The following is a 16,702-nucleotide window of genomic DNA, read 5'->3' on the forward strand; positions in this document are numbered from 1 at the left end:
AGTTGCACCCAGGATAAAAAAAATTGAACATTAATGAGCAAGACTGGATTAATTGTGCTATAAACTCATATATTATCTCCTGCTTACCACACAACAGCTGCAAAGCTTCAGTGTGAGTTGAAGCTACTAGAAAGATACACATAATGACTGAAGCAATGATACACATCAAGAGACAAAAGCGAGTTACATTGTGGGGGCCAGCTTGAAAACAACAGAAGCAGTGAGAACAGGTAAATGCACAAGAACTTGTAATTGGGTGACTCCTGTTGAAACTTTTTTCTTTGAGAAGAGCCTGAAGCAACTTGTTAAAGGTATCAATAACGTCCCATTTTGTAAACAGGGGATACAGTCTCAAACTATTAAGAAAAAAAAAGTACATCCATATCCTGGTATGTAAAAATAAACATGCACAGAGAGTATAAACTGCATCAACATGAACAATTCTTTACATAATAAAGCTGAGTAACCCAAAATATATTTATCTTAACTTTTTAAAAAAGATTTATTTTTAAAAGATTTATTTAGTTATTTGAAAGTCAGAGTTACACAGAGAGAGAGGAGAGGCAGAGAGAGAGCGAGCGAGTGAGCGAGCTTCCATGCGTTGGTTCACTCCCCAATTGGCCCCAACGACCTGAGTTGCGCTGATTTGAAGCCAGGAGCCAGGAGCTTCTGTATAATATGTGGAATATCCTGATACACTCGTAATGTCACTAGAGTAGCAAGAGCAATATTTCTCATAAAAACAAAAACAAAGCACCAACAATAAATGAATCCTGTTTTAATTACTTTATTTTGCAATAGCTGAAGGATATTTTTTAAAAGTTCATAAATAAACACACATATATATAAACTTTTATACTGAGTTCTGGACCTGGTCCCGCTTCCACTGCTTTCCTAGGCCATAACACAGAGCTGGACTGGAAGTGGAGCAGCCGGGACTTGAATTTGTGCCTATACAGGATGCCGGCACCGCAGGCGGCAGCTTTACCCGCTATGCCACAGTGCCAGCCCCAGATTTATTTATTTTAGTGGCAGAGTGACAGGGAGAGTGAGAGGGAGGGATAAAGGAAAGTGACCAACAGGGAGATGGAGAGACCTTCCATCTGCTGGTTCACTCCCCAAATGACTGCAACAGTCATAAATAGGCTAGGAGCCAGGAACTCCATCCTGGTCTCCCACATGGGTGCCGGGGGCACGAGTACTTGGGCCATAATCTACTGCCTTCCCAGGCCCATCAGCAGGAAGCTGGATCAGAAGGAGGGCAGCCAGGACTCAAACCAGTGCTCTGATATGGGATGCTGGCATCTCAAGTGGTGGCTTAACCCGCTGTGCCACAAAGCCAGCTCTTGATGTATTTTTATAATGATATTCTGATGACACAGAAACTTAGCATTCTAATATAAAAGGTGAAGAATGAGTTAATTTTCTACTTCCAAATATGTTTTCACTTTCTGCCAAACTGTATAAACTGATAGGCTAAGTGAGATGCTCTCCAAGATAAATGAGAGCAACTTAACCTTAAGAACAGCGCAGCATCAATTTTTTTGTGTGAATTAGCCACTGGTGGGTTTGCATTTCATGAGGAGAAAGATTAAATGTCGATTTCACACTTGGTGAACTGCCCCACCTACTGATCCAAATGAAAACAGAAGAAATTCATCACTAACATTTTGACAGCTTGTGATTTGTTTCAAGACATACCTTTTTACCAGTATTCTAGTCAGAGGATAATATATTTCTACCATACAAAGTTAACAGTAGGTCTGGATATAATTGTTTTACTTCTAACAAACAGGCTGTATAGCTTGTAGAGACATTCCTAGCTGCAAAATTCTTTAAATATAATGTGCTCAGAAATAAACAAAGCATATAAGAATTGATCAATATATAGTTTCAGTGTATAAATTCCAAAATAGAGCTCTCCCAATATAGTTATTAATTTACTTTTACAGAGACCATCTGCTGGAAACTTCTAGATGAAGAGGGTATTTAAAAAAGATATTTTGAGACTGTGAGGAAGATGTGTTATGAAGCCACCCCGTAGAAAAAATGCCAAGTTAACATGTACATAGTTGTACATTTGCATGATTCATTAGGCATAGATGATATAATTTTAAAAACAGTGAAAAAAATTTGACATAAGGTCAGCATATTAGATGATATCTAATACTAAAGAAGTTAAGGGGTGGGCAGTTAAGACACTGAAGCCCCACACTGGAGTATCTGGGTTTGATACCCAGTTCTGGCTTCTGCTTCAGATTCCTGTTAATGCAGACTCTGATAGGCAGTGGTGGTGCTCAAGCAGTTAGTTTACTAGCACTCACGTGGGAGACTTGGGTTATGTCCTAGATCCCGGCTTCTGTCCCCAGCCAGGGCCCAGTAAATATAAGCGCATTTAGGAACTGAACCAACAGATGGGAGCTCTATCTGTTCCCCTCTCTTTGTGTCACTCTGCCTCAGAGAGAGAGAGTGTGTGTGTGTGGGGGGGGGGCTGGAAGGATTGTCAGAAGCCAGGTGACTTAAAAAGCAATTGAAGAATGAATACAAATAGATAAGACCATGGAGATTGCTAAAATCAGGCAACTTTCATTCTGCAGAGAAAATTAAAATGAGATCTTTTTCAAGATGAAACATTAGTGGACCTATGGAAGGTAGAGCATTTAACATGATAAGAAGTGGTATATCATCAAAGAATGACTTTTCAAAAATAGTGTTCATTAAAAATGCTTATTGGCTGGGCTGGTGCTATGGCGTAGTGGACTGATGCCTACAATGCCAGCATCCCATGTGGGTGCCAGTTCATGTCTTAGCTGCTCTTCTGATCTAGCTCTCTGCTATGACCTGGGAAAGCAGTGGAAGATGGCCCAGGTTCTTGGGTCCCTGCCCCAGTGCAGGAGACACAGGGGAGGCTCCTGGCTCCTGGCTTCGGAATTGCATAGTTCTGGCCATTGCGGCCATTTGGGAGTGAACCAGCGTTTGGAAGACCAATCTCTCTCTCTCTCTCTCTTTCTCTCTTTCTCTCTCCTTCTAACTCTCCTTCTCAAATAAATAAATAAAATCTTAAAAAATGCTTATTGGCTCACATACAGGTATTAGAGTATATTCTAAGGTAACTGCAGTCCACTTAATGTCTCAAAACTATATATAGCCTAATTTATTTTCAGTATAATTTTCTTATTTTTAAAGATTTATTTTTATTTCTTTGAAAGGCAGAGAGAGAGAGAGAGAAAACAAGAACACAATGTCTTCCATCTGCTGGCTCACTCCCCAAATGGTTACAATGGCCAGGGCTAGGCCAGGCCAAAGCCAGGAGCCCAGAGCTCCATCCTGGTCACCTACATGGGTGACATGGGCCCAAGGACTTGAGTCATCTGCTGCTGCTTTCCCAAGAGCATCAGCAGGGAGCTGGAACAGAAGTGGAGCTGCTGGTACTCATATGGGTTACCAGCTGCATGACAATGTTATTTATGTAATGTTTAGATAAATCAAAGTGCTACTTATCTTCATTATTTCTGAAATATGCTTTTGAATTTGATCAACATCCCATCTTATAGGAACTGATTTAAACTTGCTATTTTTAAAATGAAATCAATAACTTTGAAGATAGTGTTTTCCAATATATAAAAAATAAAAGAAAATGAGACTGAAAATTATACATTTCCAGCTCATCATCAGGCTTTATGTCTGTATATCAATACACTGGGACAATAATAAGACAATGGCGCCCAATTCATATAACACTATAGGCCAGAACATAATTCTAAATATTTCAACTATTTAACATTCATGAAAACTCTGATTAGGTCAAACTAGGTAATATTATTGTCCCTCCAGATTTTTAAAATATACTTTTGATTTGTAATTAGCACATTATATGTATGTATGGGATATTGTGTGATACTGTAATACATGTATAAGTATGTAATGACCAGATCAGGGTAACTGGCATATCCATCATCCCAAACATTTGTCATTTCTTTGTGTTGAGAACATTAAGATGATGAAATAGAGATGTAACAGGTTAGGTAAATTGTCCAAAGTCACGGAGTCCATAAGTGGTAGTGCCAGGTTCCAAACCAAGCACTTGTTCCAAACTAGAATTCATTGCCTTTACATACTACATTGGAGCTTCAAAATGTCCTAGCCACTGTGAAAAAAGCTGATTGTCTCTCACAAGTAATTTTTAACTGACAGATGTCTCTTTCTAGTTCTCAGAGGAGTTGAAGCTGTGGAATTGATATGGTTAAAGGTGCTGTAAAGGTAGATGCTCAGGATTTATGATAGGATTAGAAAAAAATAAAAATATGAGGTTTTGTGAGGGAGAGTAGAAAATCAGTGTGGGGAGAAATTGAAGCAAAGAAAAGTACACAGCAAAAGTAATAACTCCAGAAATATGAGACAAAAATAGAAGTGAATTTTATAAAAAGAAAATAAAATCACTCTAAGAAACAAAGCCAAGAAACAAATTGCACTCCATCTATAAGCCCCAACAACCTGGTTCTCAGATATACTTGACTGAAACTGCTCGTTTTGTCCACAAATTTTCCCTGAATCCTTTTCTATTCTCTTTCTTCCTGAACTATTATTTAACCTTAAACACTGATCACCAACCCCACTTCAATGCTTCTATTTCTTTCTTTTACCATTAACCACGGCTGTTTCCCATGGTTCAACACTATTTTTGCTTCCACTCTTCTCACTTTTGGTCAGCTTAGAAAGCTCATTTTTCTATATCCATATTTTAATTGCCTAAAAGTCATTTGTAATTATACATCACACTGTGTAATAATAGCACACATCACCAAAAGGCCCTTTGCTACTTCATCATCATCTGAGCCATTCTCCACCTTGTTCGGCTTCCTTCCCTTCAACATCCACTGCTACTAACAGTTTCTAAGCTCTCTCTCATTACCTTACCCCTTGGTTGCTAAAACAGTCACATAGCTCAGAACCTGCCCCACATTTCTCCCACTATTGCCTATGCCCACGTGCCTGATTTGTTCAACTCAAGCGTCACTTTGCGAGCTCCACCAAGGTTCCCTAATGTCAGATTTATCCTTATCCACAGAAGCTGTTTTTGAAGAAATGTTTGAACAGTTCACACATCCTCAATTCCCCTTGCTGCCCTCTTAAATACATCTCTCCCTATTTCTCAATGTGCTTTTCTTAATCCAAACTGATTAATTAGTATATGCCCATCCAATATAGTTTTTGTAAACTCCTCATCTCTGCGCCTTTAAAAGTTCAACACTTTAGATATTCTGAATAGTTAATTGCACATGTCTCTTTATTGGGGTATAAGACTATAGAAAATTTAACATTTATTAAAAGGCTATACTAGCAAAGAAACTCTGATAGATGAGTCTACATCACAGCATTGGAAACTAGGTCTTATTAAGCAGCTTGTAAGGTAAGAACAAACAGTAAGGCTACACACTTGATCTTAGCCAAAAGGCCGAGAAGCAATAACAGTAAGGCTAAACTACTATGTTCCTAAATCTGTATATATGACATACATGAAATTTATTTATTTTAAAAACTAATTAGTTAAAAAAAAACTATGTGTCCAAGTACACAGAGCACAACCTAAGTCTTACATTTCCCTATTATTTTTCTTTGTATATTCTATCTCTTAACCCAATTGGAAGCCACTGGTAATCTTACTGTCTCTTCTAGACTCAACCAAGTCTCTTACTTGCTGTTGCTTCCTGTTTGTCTACTGATGCTGGAAGCTGCAGGCATCGGAGATTATTTGGTAATTTAGAAATAAAGGTTGTACAGCCGCTAATTTCTTTCATGCTAGCACTTGGGCCCCAACTACTGAGGTATGGCAGGCACAGTGAGAACCACATGAAGTGACAGCTGACAGCAAGGGAGACGACAGAATACCTATAAAAAGCAGACACAAAACTATTAAATAACAGCAGACTGGGCCCATGAACCTCTCCTGGTATTCTCTCTGTGCGTTTCTCTCCAACTGAAAACTGACAAGCAAGAACAGAGCAGCTGTCCACCCCTTTTTCTCCATAACTATTTTCTGCTCAATGAACACATGAAGGAAAAGGGGGCGGGAGGAGAGCTATTTCGCCAGTGCCTTCAGTTGTCTTTATGCTTAGTCCATGACTGCCTCTTTTTCCTCATAAAGATGCCCATACAACAGACCTAGGCGATATTCAGCTCTCAGCAACTTTGTTAAATTCCAGGTGGTTTCCTAAGGCAGCTTCTTAAGCCATCACCCTGTTCTTTCAACCCATTTTTCTGCAGTGAACTTCTACTAGTTTGCACAGGTCCAAGGCTACTTCCTCTCTTATGCCTCTCATGAACACCCCAGGGATGTACAGCAGGAAATACACAACCTCCCTAAGCTTGTGGTGTATTCCCTGTTTTACAGGTGAGAAAACTGACTCCGGATTTCTAAGGTCCTGCAATGAATAAGTTTTGTTTAACTTCAAAGGCCATGTTCCTTCCCATAATATCAGGTTTTTTCAAAGAACCTCTACTTGTTATTATTTGAAGACACTGGATTTAATAGTCGCTCGGTGCTTTCTATAGACCACGTGGTTTACTTCATCTACTATTCATAGCAGCCTTGTAAAGTGCTTAGTATTAAATTCAGCTTCAAATCCTGAGCCTCAAAGCACCTAGATAATATGTTTCAAGTTACACAGGTAGTAGCAAAAATAGGGCTTAAATATTTATGTTTTGAACTAAATCTGGTAGTTTCCTCACAGTACAGAGCTGCTCCCAGAACCTTAAAAACATCTCCAGCATAGCATATATCATTTTACTCTTTAATTATTTATATGTGTTGCCATACACAAGTCCTAGATTGTGAAATTCTCGAGGAGAGAGGTTGCTGTTGTGCTTGGTATTTATATTCTTCATTTCCATTATAATGTATAAGAAATTGACATGTGGACAAGGGATCTAGAGTTGGACTCACCAGGCTCAATGCCAAGTTCTATCACTTCCATGAGAGTTTAGGAGAGTTTCTTTAATTACCTTGAGCTTCAACCTTTTCTCCTCTTCATTGGGCTTCAACAATACTATCTACTTCTGAGGGTTAAAAAATTAAGTGAGAGAATGCATGCAATGTGCTTTTAGCACAGCAGCTAGTACACACCAATCATTCAGTGAATCTTACTGGCTGTTATTCTTGTTACTGTACAGGTCATTCACCTCAGGAACTACTTCTCTCCGCACTACAGTGGTCTGCCCTATGAAGGCTTCACAGATGAGGCGTAGCTAGAAATATCTCCCTGTGCTCCCGTTGAATCTTACTCAACACTAGTTGTATGTTTAATACCCATCTCCTGGGGCCGGTGCCGTGGCTCAATAGGCTAATCCTCCGCCTGTGGCGCCAGCACACCGGGTTCTAGTCCCAGTCGGGGCACCAAATTCTGTCCCGGTTGCTCTTCTTCCAGTCCAGCTCTCTGCTGTGGCCCAGGAGTGCAGTGGAGGATGCCCAAGTCCTTGGACCCTGCACCCACATGGGAGACCAGGAGAAGCACCTGGCTCCTGCCTTCATATCAGCGCGGTGCGCCAGCCGCAGCGGCCATTGGGGGGTGAACCAACGGCAAAGGAAGACCTTTCTCTTTCTCTCTCTCTCTCTCACTGTCCACTCTGCCTGTCAAAAAAAAATAAAAACCATCTCCTGGGACTGGTGCCATGGCTCACTTGGTTAATCCTCCGCTTGCGGCACTGGCATCCCATACAGGCACCGGGTTCTAGTCTTGGCTGCTCCTCTTCCAATCCAGCTCTCTGCTGTAGCCCAGAAGGGCAGTGGAGGATGGCCCAAGTCCTTGGGCCCCTGTACACACATGGGAGACCAGGAGGAAGCACCTGGCTCCTGGCTTCGGATCAGGGCAGCGCTGGCCATTAGGGGAGTGAATCAATGGAAGGAAGACCTTTCTCTTTGTCTCTCTGTCAATAACTCTACCTGTCAAATAAATTTTAAAAAAATTTTAAAAATAAAATATCCATCTCCTTTGCAATAAGAAATATTTCTTCAGAGCAGGAACTATCTTATTCAGTTTGTAACATCATCCTCATTAGCCCTTACATGCATGTATAAATCTCTCTACCTGGAATAGCCTTTACTATCTTTGCAACCAGGAAAATCCTTTTAGCACTTCTTCAGAACCAAAATTACTTCAAATGTGAGAACTTCTCAACAAAGCCAAGACTGCCAGGGCAGTTTTTCACACCTCAGCTAAATGAGAGGACTTAAAAAAGTTCATGGAAAGGAGATTAAAAGATAATGCAGTGGTGAATATTTGGTCTGGTATCTAAACCACCTTAGGACACCCATGTCCCACATCAGAGTACCTAGGATCATTTCCTGGCACCAGTTTCTGGTTCCAGTTTCCTGCTAATGTAGACCCTGGAAGGCAATGATGATGGCTCAAATGGTCAAGTAACTGCCATAATGCAGGAGACATAGATTGAGTTTCTGGCTCCTGGCTTTGGACACCCAACCATTGCCAACATTTAGAGAGGGAATCAGCAGATGGAAGCTATCTCTATCTTGCTTCTCAGTCTCTCAAAATAAATAACTAAAAGTTTAAAAGGATGCGTATTTTCCACCAACCTTTTGAAAATCCCTCTTAGTACTTATTATACTATATGTACAATTTATTTAACTTATCAGTTCATCTGATCTCCCATCTCTCTCACTAGAATGTGAATTCTTTCATGTCAGGAATCCCATTTTATTTACTGGTTTAGCCCCAGTACAAAGAGAATATAATATATATCAGATACTCAAGGTCTATGTATTTGGATGACTAGTGAATAAATGAAGCAAGCAAGGACTAATCAACAAATGATACACTTAAGTAGAATTTGAAGGATTATGAAGTAACTAAGCTTGTTTATCTTTCATGGATTGTTGTGACTACCATAATTATTATAGAAAAGGATATTTTTAAAGGATTTATTTATTTATTTGAAAGGCAAAATTACAGAGGGGAGGAGAGAGAGAGAGAACTGAGAGAGAGAGAGAGAGAGAGAGAGAGAGAGAGAGAGAGGTCTCTTATCTGCTGGTTCACTCAAATGGCTGCAATGGCCAGAGTTGGGCCAATCTGAAGCCAGGAGCCCAAAACTTCCTTTGGGTCTCCCACGTGGGTGCGGTCGTCCAGGGACTTGGGCCATCTTCTACTGCTTTCCCAGGCCTTAGCAGAGAGCTGGATTGGAAGTGGAGCAGCCAGGACTCGAACTGGATCCATATGGGATGCTTGCACTGCAGGTGGAAGCTTTACCCACTATGACACCGTGCTGACCCCAGAAAAGGATATTTTTACGAGAAATCCACATACTCATGTTTTATTTTAATTTGAAGAGAGAAGAGGAAAGTGTACATGTAAGTAAATATTGAAGTCAGGAGAAATAATTAAGATTTCAGTTGTTTATAAAAAAGAATCATTTTTCAGCATGATCAAAATCAATAATATATTAGGACAATTTTTTTAAAAGATAAAAATTTAAGTTGTTTCCTCTTTGAATATAGGCATACATTAGTGTAGAACACAGCAAACAAGAGAAGATAGGAAGAAGGCCAGAAATGGCAAACAAAGTCAAAAGGAAAAAGCTAAACAAAGGTAAAGAGAAAAAGAGTTTGGCTTGCATTTCAACACTAGAATGGAAAAGATATATATGTCTTCTTTAACAGAATTACAACGTTTCCTCTCTTTGGTCTAATTTTGTTCAGTATGAAAATTTTTACAAATTCTAAATTTAATTCATAACAATGAAAATAATACCCTAAAATTTAATATAACATTTTCCTTTAAGAAAATCATTCTCTACTTCCGCCTATTCTACTTTTTGATGACTTTGGAACAAATAAAATAAGAACTGTAAATGTGAAGAAATGTTAGAACACAATTCATTTTTGTCTCATCTCATAATATATTGAAAAGTGATCAGTGACAGAGTGAGTTAAAACAATATGGAAAGGAGGAGCATATTTTAATATTGATCAAACAATTATTTAAAGTCTATTGAATCAATGTGCTACGGGAAAATGTCAATTTCATCTGTTGCTTTATTAACATTGCTTGTTTCAACAAGTGTAAATTATATTGAGGCTTTGCACTCAGATACTTTGAGGGTACTTTTTAAAGTCTGTACAAGCCTGAGCCACATGTAACTGATGCACATGTATATGTATTCATTACAAATTATTGTTTTTTCACTGGAAAGTAAAGATAATGGATAAAACTTTTAATAATGTACTCAAGATTGGCTATATAAAAACTTGTAATGCTTAAATACACAGAGTTAAGCCAATGTGTAAATGAGTAGTTAAGACTATAGATACATGGATTAGATTTGACCTACTGAGTGACAACAGAGTCTCAGCCAGTGAGACTAATACACATTCATGGATTAATGACTTGAATTATCAAGACAGCATTTGTTCATTAACATTTAAAAAATATAGAAAAAATAATTATATCTGTGCATTATTTCTCTCTCTGATTTTGGACTGTTCATTCTGAAGTCATGAAAAAATTAAACTTTCATGAAATATTGAACTAGGTTTGGAAGATCAACATTCTCCCAAATGCAGAGCCACACAAATACACTGCTAAATAGCACCATATTGGCCTAGCAAGGTGGAAAAATTCAAGTCTATAAGTACAACTTTCAATATCTAATGTTTTCAGCACCTTCTTCCATTATTCAGAGCCCCCCAAAAAGGTAGGAGGAAACAAAAGGAAAGTTCAACCTTGATGGAATCCATACTACTAATAAATATATTTGGCTTGGGGTTTTAAACAGATCATAAATCTCCCAAACTCCTGTATTTACTCAGTTTTGTATTATGTTAGCTAATTCAAAATAAATATGCACACCCTGAGCATTTTGCCACTAAAGAAGTCAGTCAAGAAACAGCTGAACTAAACATCCACTGACGCTGTGAAGGGAACAAAATAAATAGATGACCTCTTTCCTATCCTCAAGAAGCCAGACACAGGTTGAGGACACCAAAGAGAACATTTAAAAGTAACTCAAGGGCATTTAGAAAGCAAAATGCACATGTTAATAGAAAGCATATTAAGAAAATGAAAGGCTCCACTCAGGCATAGTTAATTCTCCTCAGTATTCTCAAAGCTGGTATCAGGAATAATTAGAAGAGGTAAACAAGATTGTAAAGGAGGTAAGAGCCACTATGATTAGATAAGTCAGAGCCATCAGATATTTCATTTATAGAAGTTGTACATGACAGGCATGTGAGTAGACTATGTAACTCATGAGTGAAGATAACCAAATCAGCTTGGTTGAAGGAAGAATATAGTTCAAACAGTGAACACTGAGATTTAAAGCAATGAGGGTTAAATGGTAAACTGGTAGAGAATAATGGCAGATGACAAGTGAAACATGCAAGGAATTATTTTTATTTTCATAATAGTGCTATAGGCATTTTTCATTTAAACCAAATACAATTTTACAAAACTCATAAAATAGGCATCTGTGTTAAGTGTTTTATATAATCTCATGTATTTGGACACCTAAATCACTATAAGTAATCAAGAGAGAAGAATCAATAACATTTATCTAAAAGATGCAGGATTAAATGAATCTTGAAATTTTAGCCACCTCTTTACTGAAAAAGGAGGAAATTTCAATTCCACAGTTGTCAGACCTTTACTTTGAAAATGGAAAATTTGGAAATATCACATTCCTACCATTGATGTCCTTTTTAGCCAATGTCTTCTACACACAATGGCTAAAGCCAATCCCTGAGTCTTTTTCTTCATTTGTCATTAGCATTATCCTCCTTCATTCACAAGTATGACTTTTACCACACCATAAGTGACATATACACAGTTTCATAATGGACATCAACAGAAAGATAATACCAAACATTGCATTTCAGACCTTTTTCATAAGAAAGACAAAGCAACTGATATACATACTAACGTTTTACAGATTTACTACATGGCCCTTATTCTGATGGAACTCATTATTCCAATATGGAAGAAAAGCAGGCAGACAGAAGTCATGGGAACAAACTGCCAGCAGTGTGATACTCAAAATTAGATTCTATTTTTTTTTAAATTAGTTTATTTATTTTAAAGACGGTGGTGGGGGGGAAAGGGGGAGAGGAAGAGAGGGGGAGAGGAGGGAGGAGAGAGATCTTCCATCCACTGGTTTACTCCCCAAATGGCCGCAACAGCCAGGGCTGCACAGGCTGAATCCAGGAGCCAGGAGCTTCTTCTGGGTCTCCCACATGGGTTCAAGGGCCCCAAGCTCTTGAGACATCTTCCATTTCTTTCCCAGGCACATGAGCAGGGATCTGGAAGTGGTGTCCATATGTGATGCCGGTGCTGCAGGCGGAGGCTTAACCTCCTATGCCACAACATCGCCCCTCCCCCCCAAATTAGACTCTTAATTACTAGCTTTGTAATCATAAGTAGATACATTTCTGGTCAACAGTTTCTTCATCTACAAAATAAGATTGCTGCACTGAATGCTAGCCCACTTATAGACTCTATAAGAAAGTTGCGCAAAGGTATCAAGCATTGTCCATGAAAACAGATGAGAAAGAGACTACATCTCTAGACTTAAAAACACCTACTGCTATAACATTACTTACAGTGATAGAAATGATCACAACTACCATAGCTACCATGTGGTGGGTACTGTTTCAAACATTTCACGTAAATTAACTAAATTGTCACAATAAACCCAAACAATACGTGCTGTTACTATCCCCATCTTTCAGATGAAGAGACTTCATCTACCTTACCCAAGATCACACCAGTTAAAAAGTGCTAAAACTGCATTTTGAACCCAAAAGTCCAGCTCCTGAATCTGAGTTCCTAATCCTGCTTCTCTAACTAATCCAGCCCTGTATGCTAATAGGAATTTCGCCTTACTTTTTCCCATGATGAGCATAAAGCATAAATTAAGCAAGTGAAACTGCCTAATGTTTCTTCTGTCATGAAAGACTATTCTCAGCAGAGAAATGCATATAAATCAATGTTTCATTTTCACCATCAAAAATAATTAGAAAATTAATTTCTTTGGCTTCACTCAAGAATGAAGACAATTACTAATATTAAAGAAATCCAGTATTACGAACTTAAACTGATTAATATGTCCTCCACAAACAGAATTATCATTTTTGTTCCCTATAGAAATAAAGACAAAATTATAGATAATTATTAAAAATGAATTTATTCTAAGACAACTGTTATTTTCCCCCAAATAAAAAAATCTACTCAGTACACTATAACACAAAACATATGAGTGAAATGTTTTAATTTTTCTCCTCTTGTGATAAATAACATGAAGTCTATTCACATATTCTAAACTGGAATGTCACAGAGGTTAAAGTCTTACATATACATTACTATTACTATTTTTATTGAGGTAAGTATAAACATTTCTTCAGACTATAGCTATCTTTATTAACTGACAAAATATACAACTTCAATCACAGGAACTAGAATTTAAGGATGGCCTTTAAGGAAGAAGCATTTTCTTCTTCCTCTGTAAAATGCTGTCATTTAACTACGAATACAACCTCCTACAATTTAATCTGATAAAAACTAAGTCAGCATTAGTGGACAAGGACATTTGTAATAGCATGAACTATACAAATTATAGCTGGTTGTGTACCTTACACATTTTAGCACTAAAATCACCATCCCACCTTTAATGTTTATGCTATCCATTGAAATATCTTTTCAAAGGAGGGACATTAAAAGCTTGACATTTAATATAATCAAAATGATCACAATCATCAGATGAAATGAGAAAATCCAACAAAGTACATAAGACACCGAAGATTGTTAACAAAATGGAGATGAGGATCAAGGTAGGGGTATGAATACAGGCCTGCCTGGAGAACCAGCAATGACAGCTCAAGGTCTTCTCAAGACTGGTGAAATTCACTAACTCTCAGAAAATGAAGAAGACTTTGAGACCCATCTGCAATCAGTAGTAACAAAGAATCTAATTTAGACACCTATATGCCATACAAAGTTGAAAGGGATTATACTTCAATGAAGAGCTTGCAGAAAAAACTAAAAGACAATGTATTGGAGAGTCTTAGGATATGCATTGATTCACTAATGTGATTCAGAAATCTACCTTCAATGTTCACACATTCCATAGGACAACATGAATGGGAGACTATGATGTTATACATACCATCCAAACCTCTCCCACACACTGAGGCAAAATATTTCAGAGGGGGTGACTTCACAGTGCTCACACAACTCCCAGACAGCACAACCACGGCATCTCTAAGGATGCATATATTTAAAACATTGCTCCGTGTTACATCAACATATATAAGTGTGTTCCCAAGTACGTAGTCACAAAATCTACAGGGGAAGAGAATGTGATCTTTGTATGCAAAAACCTAGTAAGTTTATGTTCAAGTAATTACTGACATAAATGAAAGGGGTGCTCTGAGACTTTCTGACATTGTACTTGCATATCTACATATCAATTTATTTTAATACCTGGCCTTTAGAACTATTGTGTTACTTATAATCACCACCAAAAGACACCTGGGGTAAAAAAAAAAAAAAAACACCATGAAACAGAAGCAACTCTTAGGTGGTAACATCTGATTTTTCACAACATATACTGCACTGACGAGATGACAAGGAAGAACTGAAAGTAAGAAAATATCACAGTTTTTTGTTATTACCATTATTTTGTGGCTTTACTAGTTCGGAAAGTGACTTTGCAGATAAAATTGTGGATATCTAAATCCAATGCTTAATATCAAAAATACATTGGGATAATACAATATTCAACAGTTTTTTATGTTGAATATGCACATGATTTCATCTCATTCATCTCATCCAAATACATGATTTATATACATATTCTTTGAAGAAAGCATAAGTATAGCAATTTAAACTAAATATCTATTAAATAAAAATTGTGACTCTGATGACCACTAAGTCTTGAGACAATATACATTCTAATTAAGACAATATTTAATGAATTAGTGGTTGTTGCTAAGGAAAGTAATGAGCAAAATCTGGCCTTATCATTAGACAGTTTCTCAACAATGTGACAGTATTGTCAGTGAGAATTCAACTACCTAGTTCATTTCTGTCAACATTTACTGACAAAAATGCCCTAATAGAATCCCTGACCTTCAATAAAGAGTTTAAACGCATCAAGCACTAATCATTAAGTATTTTTCAAAAGCATACAATAGCATTTTTGACATCTTACAAGGTCATTTTTAGAAGCACAAATGGATAAAGTTTTCATTCTATAAAATCACTAACATAACTTTTATTAAATTGAATAAAATTAAAATTAATAAGATCAATCATATTCAATGTCTTCTTTACTAGTATCAAAAACTATGTAACAAAAATAATTTAAATAAAAAATGATCATTCTGGGGCCAGTATTGTGCAAGAGTGGGTTAGGCCATTGCCTACGACAATAGCATCCCATGTACCAGTGCTAGTTTGAATCCCAGCTTATCTGCTTCCAATTTAGCTCCCTGATAATGTGCCTGGGAAAGCTGCAGAGGATGGCCCAAGTGTGGCTCTCAGCCACCCACATGGGAGACCTGGATGGAGTGCTAGGCTCCTGGCTTCAGCCTGGCCCAGTCCCAGATATTACGGCCATTTGGGGAATGAACCAGATGATTGAAGATTCCTTCTTTGTCTCCCCCCTCTCCTCACCTCCCATTACTCTGCCTTCCAAACAAGTACAATAAAAATTATCTTTAAAAGTGATTATTTCCACAATTCCAACCACCATTCTCCATTGTGAATGAAGCAGTCTGAGGACAGAACTTCTATTAGATTATTAACCTTCAAAATAACTATTTTGAATTTCGGAGATTCTCAGATATTTGTCTGACTTTATTTTATCTCTAGATGAGTAGTAGTGATAAATAAGCATACATTGTAATATGGTACTTCATAGAAACCTGGAGTGTGCGTACCGTGTAAACAATGATATTAATGATGTGTTTTTTTAGTCTTCCTTTTTTTTTTTCAAGCCATTTACTTGAATAGGACTGTCTACTGATGAGGTTTGGATTTTATATGGATGCATGATTTCACAACTTTTTTTTAGTAACTAGGATCTAAGACACAGAGTATATATTCTTCAGGTGTTAATTGCCTTAACCAATGTTACAGTGTATTCAAATAATTAGTCTTTGGAGAAGGCTAAGTTAACAAATTTTATTCATTTGTCAACTGTCTCATTTGCAAATTGTGATGTATGTGTGCACTGCTGTAGTGTATTATACATTAATAAAATGTGCCATTTTTCTATAATGAATTGCATTCAATCTTATTTCAAAATGGGGTTAAGAATATCTAGTGAGTCTTCAACTACCAAAGAACCTCCCAAATTCTTACCTTCAGCCCAGATTGCTCTTATGAGTTCTGGACCATATGCTTCCCTACAGCTGAATGTCTCCAGCTGAGTAGTACATGCCACAGGACTCATAGTCCATTCTCTTTCTCTACCAAACTCACTACTCTTTCTGTACCATCTCCATAACTGACACTGCCAGATACTGCCCATGGTCCTAACCTTCAAAGAATTCTTATCTGGCTTCCATTGATACTGTTAGAAATGTATATGCTAAACATCACTAACGTCCTCCATACTGCTAAATCTAAAAGATCCACTTGCCTTCTAAATATCTGCATTCAGCTATTAACCCTGGAACCACTTTTTTCCTATCTGC

General features: G+C 37.6%; 1 protein-coding gene across 2 annotated transcripts in view; it reads right to left on the bottom strand.

Moving 5' to 3' along the window:
• The window catches only part of DIAPH2 (diaphanous related formin 2), a 947,972-nt gene that overhangs the window by 594,506 nt on the left and 336,764 nt on the right, over positions 1-16,702 (bottom strand). The window contains exon 19 of one of the 2 annotated variants that reach the window (XM_089323876.1): positions 9,823-12,304. The exons of the other annotated variant lie outside the window; for it this stretch is intronic. Coding sequence (XP_089180002.1) covers positions 12,081-12,304 — 224 coding nt within the window. The 3' untranslated portion in view covers positions 9,823-12,080. Of the gene's footprint in view, positions 1-9,822; positions 12,305-16,702 lie in introns of those variants that run through there. 2 annotated transcript variants of the gene reach the window in all.

This window comes from Oryctolagus cuniculus, chromosome X (genome assembly GCF_051225735.1).
Source record: "Oryctolagus cuniculus isolate XC-2025 breed Fujian yellow rabbit chromosome X, ASM5122573v1, whole genome shotgun sequence".
NCBI classification, from domain to species: domain Eukaryota; kingdom Metazoa; phylum Chordata; class Mammalia; order Lagomorpha; family Leporidae; genus Oryctolagus; species Oryctolagus cuniculus.